This window comes from Mercenaria mercenaria, unplaced genomic scaffold (genome assembly GCF_021730395.1).
Source record: "Mercenaria mercenaria strain notata unplaced genomic scaffold, MADL_Memer_1 contig_560, whole genome shotgun sequence".
NCBI classification, from domain to species: domain Eukaryota; kingdom Metazoa; phylum Mollusca; class Bivalvia; order Venerida; family Veneridae; genus Mercenaria; species Mercenaria mercenaria.
Genome location: NW_026463442.1, coordinates 21,869 through 31,850, shown reverse-complemented (window position 1 = coordinate 31,850; position 9,982 = coordinate 21,869). Strand labels below are relative to the sequence as shown.

Below are 9,982 nucleotides of genomic sequence, written 5' to 3'. Positions count from 1 at the left end.
TAGCATATGGAAATCCTCATTTTAAACTAAATTTAGGTTTGTGAAATAGGCGATGTTAAGCTTTGTGCAAGATCTATCAATAAAGATAGCCTTCTTGCGATTTCAAATTTGACTAGCAGTATTATTTGCTTATACCGATGGAATAAATGATATGAGATCGGGCGCTTCCTATTCCTGTGGTATCGACGCAGTCCTTTTTAGAAAGTGATTAAGGATTTAATTTGAATACTGCGGTTTTTTTTTTGTAGAAAAACGCGGTCATACGAAACATTGCATAAACATATTTGAAGCGTTGCGTTTAATAAGCTTCTGTGTATATGTAACATATAAGATTGTACGATGTTACGATACTATGTAATTATTGCATAGATATGAGGATTTATCGACCTGGGAAAACGTTGGTAATTTTTAACTGGTGTTTTTTCTTAAATCATTTAGGACGTCATTTTTAATGACGTCACAATGATATGACGTCACTGCTGAAAGTCTGTATGAGTTTTGGCTCCGCTCTCGAGTCAGTATGATATTTTATCACTAACCAATGGAAATGACTATATATAGATTTAATGATACCGTAAAATACCTTTTAAGATATAATAAAATGATATAACAGAGACATCATGAAAAGTTTTGTAATTCAATTTTATGACATCTTTCATTCTTATTGTTCTCAAGAGAAGGAACACTTATGGTGAACATGTATGTAAATACATATATGTCCCCGGGAAAGCACACTGGCACCAGAACAGAAAGAAAATGCATCTGTACATGTAATAGCACCCCCTAGGTATTCTATAAGAACTATGGTTATGAAGGGGAAAATATACTAACCCATTTCAATCGCGCATTTCATACCTAAAACATGCAGTTCGGTAATTGTGTACTATGGATATCAAACAAGTGGTAATTTATCTTCCATTGTGTACCGGTCACATTTCTTCAATACATCTTATCTTAGAAAAACAACGCGTAGTTTATAGTTATTTCAACGTTACACAAAAAACTTGCTTGAACTTCCCTGGTTTATTTTATTCATTTTGCACATTTATGCTGCATTTTCACATTTTAGCGAACACGTGTAGTAAAATGACGATTGACATACATTTTCACATTAGCCAATCAGAATGGTTTTGTAATCTAGAACGGAACTTCACCAGGGAAGTTCAAGCAAGTTTTTTGTGTAACGTTGAAATAACTATAAACTACGCGTTGTTTTTCTAAGATAAGATGTATTGAAGAAATGTGACCGGTACACAATGGAAGATAAATTACCACTTGTTTGATATCCATAGTACACAATTACCGAACTGCATGTTTTAGGTATGAAATGCGCGATTGAAATGGGTTAGTATATTTTCCCCTTCATAACCATAGTTCTTATAGAATACCTAGGGGGTGCTATTACATGTACAGAGGCATTTTCTTTCTGTTCTGGTGCCAGTGTGCTTTCCCGGGGACATATATGTATTTACATACATGTTCACCATAAGTGTTCCTTCTCTTGAGAACAATAAGAATGAAAGATGTCATAAAATTGAATTACAAAACTTTTCATGATGTCTCTGTTATATCATTTTATTATATCTTAAAAGGTATTTTACGGTATCATTAAATCTATATATAGTCATTTCCATTGGTTAGTGATAAAATATCATACTGACTCGAGAGCGGAGCCAAAACTCATACAGACTTTCAGCAGTGACGTCATATCATTGTGACGTCATTAAAAATGACGTCTTAAATGATTTAAGAAAAAACACCAGTAAAAATTACCAACGTTTTCCCAGGTCGATAAATCCTCATATCTATGCAATAATTACATAGTATCGTAACATCGTACAATCTTACATGTTACATATACACAGAAGCTTATTAAACGCAACGCTTCAAATATGTTTATGCAATGTTTCATATGACCGCGTTTTTCTACAAAAAAAACGCAGTATTCAAATTAAATCCTTAATCACTTTCTAAAAAGGACTGCGTCGATACCACAGGAATAGGAAGCGCCCGATCTCATATCATTTATTCCATCGGTATAAGCAAATAATACTGCTAGTCAAATTTGAAATCGCAAGAAGGCTATCTTTATTGATAGATCTTGCACAAAGCTTAACACCGCCTATTTCACAAACCTAAATTTAGTTTAAAATGAGGATTTCCATATGCTATTAGACATATATCATAATACTCCCGTTTCCTGAAAATACTATTCGACATTGCAAACAAAAAGATCATGCGAATAATAAGGTAATTGTTAAATGCTTTAATAACTGTATTCATATGCTAACGTGTCTTTTGCGGATCAATAGATAGAAGATACGTTTAAGGCTAGTAACTTAAACTTACATTCTAATGTGGCTCGATTTATGTCGGTTTAACCCAGAAGGAAGTGACAGTCAAGCGTTGTAAATCATGCGAAAAACAACGGCTGACGCACGGACTGTGATATCAACTATGACGTCAAATAGCCGCATGACACCGTTTGTTAGCACTTGGATAAATGGAGTACAGCATAATTTTTGTTATCATGTTATATTGAGAATGGTATAATGAACATTGACAATGACATTTTGTTGTTTATCGTCTGGCTTTCTGTGGTTTATCTGACAAATGTTCGGATTTTAATCTGCTCGAAGTAACGTCCTCATTGTACATTTCGTGCGCATCTGAACTCTGAACTTTTGTAAATCAGATGACCATGCCTTCCATGTTTTGCAAAAGCCATTCACTTATAAGTAGATTCCCTGCTTCAAAATAACACACGCATGTATAATCGGGTTATTATAACAGAAGCTCGTTCTTAGATGCTGTATTCGGCTCGAGCGGATTTTTGTTAGATCGGATCTCACGAGGCGCGCAAGCGCCGAGTGTGATCCGACCTTGCAAAATCCACGAGAGCCGAATACAAAATCCCAGATCTAAATACTATTATAATGACCCTTTTATTATATACCTCTACCTTTTTGTTTGTTTTTTCTATTGAACGAAATCTTCAATGTCTATCGATATTAAAAAGGAACTAAGTGAAGTTTTTATGTGCGCTATTTGTAGAACTGTGTCAGGTCATGCATATTAATGAAAGCAGTACGACAGCATACAATACGGAAGGTACAATACGAGTTTAAAAGGTACAAAACATATTTTTTTCTGCCTGTTCATATTTAATCGTGTAGTACAAGCCGATTATTTTACAGAATTTATATAGGTATATAATAAAAATATATATACTGTCAACTGTTCTGAATTTGATTATATCACTTAATGCAAAATATCTCTATAAATTCAGTGTATCCATGAGATCATTTTAACTTTCAGGGAGAAAAGATAGCTTCTCTGGTCCAAATCAGTTAAAAAGATTAAAATGTCGCTGCTAATTTGTGAGACATGATAACAGAGATTTGAGTATATATTCAAATGTTGAACCAGCGCGAATATGTAGTACAATTCGTGTGTGTATTTGGTTAGTGGACTTGTTGTGGCATGCACGCCGGCGCTTTGTCGTAATTTGTCTGATATGGTGTGATGGTGATAAAATCGGTATAAGGCTGACAATCCCACACTAAAAACGAAAATTAACGTACGATATACAACATTTATCGTACAGTATAATTCACTTCCAATGACACAAGCTGGAAACCACGTACGATGTTATCCGACATATTTGTGTAATAATACATGCAACTTATTCCGACTGTAACGATGCCTGTTTTACTTATAGATTCTAGATTCTTTATTCTAATACGACTAGCAATGCTTAAATCATCACAACGATATTATATTGACGTCACGTCGACGTGATATTTAGCGCCATATACGCATCGAGAAATAGCGCTTTCGAATTTGATCAGATATTTTACTTGAAAACATGTTTAAAACGCAATATCACATATTTCAACTGTCCTGATAAATTTACACACACACGGAGTTGGTTATTTGCTGTGCAGAATAATTCACCATCACTTGCGACCTAATGGAACTATTCCGCAAGACGTATTACCATTTCCGGTCCTGGCGTGTATAAACAAAGGAGCGTGACGAACTATCATTTGGCGCCATACATGCACAAAGAGATAGTTCTATCATATTTGATCTAAATTTTACAATAAAAGACATATAAGAATCGAAATACTTTATAGCAAAACAGTGTTTGAAAACTATTTATCGGGCTGCACCCTCGTGAAACTATTACTCCTGACGTTAACCTCCCATCGTGTAGTGTTAAAATACGGTTTTGCTATAAATTATTTCTTAATTAAGTAACTTAAACATATACACGTGTCTTGTATTACGATACAGTAATAGGCTAAATTTACATAGATATTACATATAAGCATGACAAATATGTACAAAGACAAGGATAGTGAAACTACATACAACAACATCTACATTATTCAAACACACGTGTACATGACGATGGACTGAGCACACCTCGTATATATACATATGAACAAGGAACAACAGTTACTGTAAAGGAATATTTATGAGATTTCATGCTATCATAACGACAAAAAGTAGGGTATGAAAAATGGTGATGAGGGAGAAGTGGAAGTAAATACGTGGTTAATTATGACTATTTATGATACCTCTAATTGCAAAGGTTTCATATGCATACATAAACTTAAAGAGATTAAATACAGCATCATGATTTACAGACTGGGTTAGTTCTAGAAATTACTTACTATTACAACACCATTGCTATATACTACCAAACCGCCACTACAGCGCTTCGCTCTAAGATTTAGAAATTTGGCTAAGATTTAAAAACCTGACCAATTGTAAATATCAAGTTTAAAGTCTTGCTTTTTACCACCTCATAATTCGAACAAAAATATGATGTCATATTTTGAAAGTCACTGTCTTTTATTTTAGAACAGAACAGATCAGCCTCGTCATATCGTTACATATGGCGCCGTCTGATGATCGAACTGGAAGACTGCCGTCACAGACTGAAGGTCTAGCCGCAACTTCAGGTCTTGCCTCTTGACAACCTTTAGTGTAGGGCGATGAGCCTTCCTGCGAACAGCTGTTCCCTGGGAAAATTGCTTGTGCAGAAAGACGTTTTATCTAGCTCAACGCACTGCACCATCTCCCTATTTTTAAAGAATGTAAATTTGACCACTATTCTACGCGCTTGTGGATTCTTACTTCTATATTATGTGCGATGTGCACATTATATTACTGAAGATCAAACTGTTGCGCATTTCTTGCGATTTAACATACAGCAGTTCGTCTTTGTTTTGATCTGGTTTTACGCATGCCGTTAATTTCACTTCTTGCTTGGCTTAGATCACATTTCAGGTTGTCAACTCGCTGATCAATAGCGAACACCTTCTCGTCGATGCGTTTATTTTGATCATGCACAGATGTCTAAATTCGAAATTACTGGCCATAGTTGCTATAGTGTTCAAATGTCAACATGGTTCAATTTGGCTTCAATGCGCCGCAAATAATCAATAATTACATCAGTTTGTGATCCGTCCCTAATGGAACCATCCTGACCGGACACTGGGCGCATGATCTCCGGGAGTACTGACCGTGGTTACCTCCTTGAGATTTTTGGCTCACATTGAACGATTCGAACACAGAGTCTTCTAGTGACAACGTATCGCTACATAAAACTGAATTGACTCGGTGTATTGACTCAGTAACATTTGTGCTGTTATAATTATCGTCTAGACTGTCCTTGAGCGAGCGGCCATGGATAGCCCACTGATACATTTTTGTTTTGTTTTTTCCTCGGTTTCCTCATTATATTTATTATCCCTGCAAATGGAGCACATCATCAGAAAGAGAATTATTTGTTGAACACACCAGTACTAAAGTACACACCTTTTAGTTTAGTATAATCATCTTAAAAGTTCAGATTTTAGTCCACTCAAAAACACGTCCGTTTACATAATGTTTTAACGTGATGAAGCTATTTATATGCCGACAAGCTTTATATGTCCCTTTAGGCTAAAATGCCGTCACCTCAAGAAAACAAACATGCAATTATAACTTTGATGTAGCTATTACTCATTATTACTGAGAGCGGAAGCAGTGGTCCAGTGGTAACACTGTCTTACTACGAAACCAGGTGTCGTAAGTTCGGGCCCCTGATCCTTTAACTAAAAAATACCAACTTTGGGATAAGAGTCCCTTGTATTGGTGTTTTACACCTGGCACGCTAAAGAACCGGGATGCCTCTGGAATTGGAGCGTCTTCCGTATCTTACACTATCCTCCTATTAACATTACTAACAGCCTTCTGGAGGAGTCGCCCATATGGGTAAGCGGTGGCGACTATAAATAAGCCTATATACAAACAAACATGCACATTCATAAAGGCGTCAGAAATTACTTAAATTTGTGAATAGATAACCATCGATCTTCAATGTAAATATCTCAATTCAGTTTAGAATCGCTCAGAAAAATAAATGGTTGCATATTTTTATTTTGCGAGTAATTTTAGGAGTGTAAACTAAATAATTCAAAATTCAACAAGGGAAATTCTTTTTACAATCTGAATTTTATAGAGACTTTTAAGAGTTTGCCATGCAATGAAAGTAATTTGACAAGCGTCAATCGGAATCTGTATATTTATTATTTAAAGGGCCGAATACTTTTACTGGAATTATATATTAGAATGTTAACAAGAGCACCGCCTGCTGGAGCCAAAGCTCGTCTGTTTATGATTGACTTAATACTATATGCAAGAAAGCTGATTTGGTTCTTGGTCTTCTTATTCACCTATTGTTGATAAAACATGTTTAATGTTTCTAAGCTATAGTAATCAAGAAAAGTGAGCTATATAAAAGTATTCAAAATACATAATTTTCTAAGATAAAAACGGCCAAAATTCTGACAAAATCTATAAGAGGTAGTCGTACGATTTCTGACCGTTTCCTTATCTAATGATAATAAATGTTCTATAACTCTTATAGAATTCAAGAAAAGTGGATCTAAAAGGAAATTCTTATTTTCTAAGTTCAAACTGGGCCATAATTTTAATAAAATGCAAGTCAGAATTATGGCTGTAGGTTACGGTACTCGTCTCATGTTGGTAAAAAAGTTTGCAAAGTTTCAAATTCTTCAAAGACAGTGGAACCAAACAAAATAAACTTAACCAAGAAAATCCAGTTTTCTATGTACAAAAAGAGCAACAATATATTCGGTTGGATATAGTTCTTGACCTACTTACTCACCTGCTGGTGATAAGGAGGTGTACAAAGTTTCAAACACCAAAACCAATGCCGATGCCTACAATACCTCGTACATTTGTTTTTCAAAAACCAGACGAGCTAATATAGAAATTAGCGGAAATTCTTTTGATAAACTATCAGAACTCATTTCTACTTGATGCATTATTTGACTTTCTGAATATTTTTATGAATTTTATAGATCCTTCGAAAATATTAAACTCAAGCAAGAACAGTAAACAGAACACCCAGTAGTCTTTTCATAAAAGTTTATTAATATCAACACCCATGTCCATGATGTCTCCTAGCACCGGGTTTAGTACGACTATGTTATGAAATATCATTAAAAGGAATAAAAAAAAAACATCGATGCAATACATTTTATAGTTACAAATAAACTGTATTTAACAATATTGTGTGTGTTTTTTTTTTCAAAACTGGGATCAGACATTTTCGGAAAAAATATCAATACATGTAATTAGCTAAGGCAGGAAACAACGCACGCTAATTTTTGTTTCTAATCATAGTACATGCCACTATTATAAAATAGAAAAAAAAATGAAAACTTCACAGGTCGCTCATCATGACAAAAATGAAAATGCTGCAGTCTTGGTTTGATTTGGCATGTTTGTTGACGGAAGTGAAAATGCATGCTACCTTCCACGCCCTATAGCTCCGGGTTGAGCAGAACTCAACATTTACACATGCCCAAAGTACAAAAACAATCAAGAGATATCTGCAGTGTATAAAATAAAATACCATGATTGTACTGCGACCTTATTACTCGCGTAAATAGGCTTTTCAGACAGATTTATCGCTGTATTTTGCATGTGATACAAAGATATAAATTGATTCTTTGCGATTTGATCGTTTATTTGCTGATAATAAAGTATAAAGAATAAATGATAAATGCCATGTATTTTTGCTTGACAGTTTGCCAATATATGGTGTAAAACTGTGTAGAAAATAGATTAAGTTTGCTAATCTATATTCATTGCTCAAATTACAATTACTATCACGTAAGTTAAACATGCTAAAAATATGTGCATTGTATTGGGTTCCCACTTATTCTATTTACTGTAGTTAAGTGCGCAGTAGAAAACGACTTAACCATTAACAATAAATATGTCGATATCTTGCTTACGTCGATTTCAGAAAAAGTTTAACGGATTATCCGGTGATGGCCGGTGTACTTTTAAAAGCGAATAATTTAGAGGATTTTCGGAATTATTTCCGCAAACGTTTAAGTCGAAACCAAGTAAGTCGAAGTAATACGAATGGAGCCGAAATCTCCACAAATCCGCGAAACAAATCACCAAGACAGAATGGAGAACAGTCTCAATGTGATAGACTAGGAATCTTAACTGATAAGCCAAAATACAAACAATATGGGACTCTTGAATCTCGAATTGGATCATTTGTAAATTGGCCTGAGAATAAAACACAGGCTAAAAACGAACTAGCGGCAGCTGGTTTCGCTTATACGGGCGTCGATGACTCTGTAAGGTGTTTTTATTGCGGTATTGGTCTAAAAGACTGGCCAGAACGTGCTTGTCCCTGGGAACAACATGTTCTGGCGAGTCCCGCTTGTGGTCATGTAATTCAATGTAAAGGTAAAGGATATATGAGAAGAATTCTAAGAGAACAAAGTCAAGATTCCGATGAAGAAGTTGACGATTCAGCTGATGTTGTGGACATTGTGCAGTTAGCTATCGTAAGGAACGAGGAGGCTGTCGTTGCTGCAAGGGAATATTGTACGGATGATGATATCATAAAAAGAGCAATTAAATCATTGGTACGGAAGGACATACACAAAAAGTTTTCAGCAGTTGAACTCGTGAAAACCGCGCAAGAAATTAAAGAAAGCAATTTAAAGATAAATCAAACCGAACAACTTCACGGCGATGAAGAACAAGACGGTACTAAAACAGATGAAGATTCTTCAGAATCAGAAGAGGATATTGAAGAAACTAACAGAAAGTTGAAAGATCCAGTAACTTGTAAAATATGTTTTAATGCAATTGCATGTATTATTACTCTACCCTGTGGTCATATGGTTTGTTGCAGTCAATGTATTTCAGCACTCACTAAATGCGCAATTTGTAGAGCACAAATAAAAGGCACTGTGCGAGCTTGTATGGCTGTATAGTATTTTGTAGTATGTGAACCGCCAAGGCTGTCGTTATGCAGGTAAATGTTTTAATGATTAGTGTTAAGTGTGAATACTGTATTCAAAGCTGATAGACATTATTAAATTGCGTATTTTTTTTATTTTTTTTTTTTGTGTGTGTGTGGTTTTTTTTTTGTTTTTTTTTTTTTGTTTTTTTTTTTGTTGTTGTTTAGTTAAATATTTATATCAAGATGATAAAATGAGAGACTTGGTGTATTGTTACATACATGTAAATCTGTGATTAAGTATGATGATTTATGATTCAGGCAAGCTAAAATGGGAAAAATGCTTCTTGTATACACGACTGGGATTTCCGTTGATTTCACCAGTGCTAGAAAACTTCATCATATGATCTTGACTGGTATATCAAAAATCATAGTCGTACTGAATGACCTCGGTTAAACTATTGCTCAATGTAAACTATTTTTAAACCTTATCTAAGTTATTACGCTTTAATATTGAAAGGAACAGCTAGTCAAAGTAAACAAAAATCATTTAAATTAGCTTTGATAGGTATAAAAATGTAAACTGAAATTAAGCAACATTAGGCTGGGCAGATAGGATGGATCATACATTTAAATGTAAATACAATTTTAAAGAAAGGAAAAAAGGAAGAAAATGGTTATTTTAAC

The 9,982-nt window shown here is 34.7% G+C and overlaps 1 protein-coding gene across 1 annotated transcript; it reads left to right on the top strand.

The window, feature by feature from the left end:
* Positions 1-8,360: 8,360 nt before the first annotated feature.
* Positions 8,361-9,702, top strand: LOC128554597 (E3 ubiquitin-protein ligase XIAP-like). The gene is made up of 2 exons (XM_053535866.1): positions 8,361-9,180; positions 9,617-9,702. Exons 1-2 carry the CDS (start codon positions 8,361-8,363, stop codon positions 9,700-9,702), a joined length of 906 nt encoding a protein of 301 aa, XP_053391841.1.
* The last annotated feature ends 280 nt before the right edge of the window (positions 9,703-9,982 follow it).

What these genes read in the sequence shown, in the direction of transcription:
- LOC128554597 (XM_053535866.1), top strand. Translation starts at nt 8,361, where the DNA reads ATGGCCGGTGTACTTTTAAAAGCGAATAATTTAGAGGATTTTCGGAAT. An exon ending in GTTGAAAGATCCAGTAACTT is followed by an intron (nt 9,181 to 9,616) that starts GTAAAATATGTT and finishes TTTATGATTCAG; the next exon opens with GCAAGCTAAAATGGGAAAAA.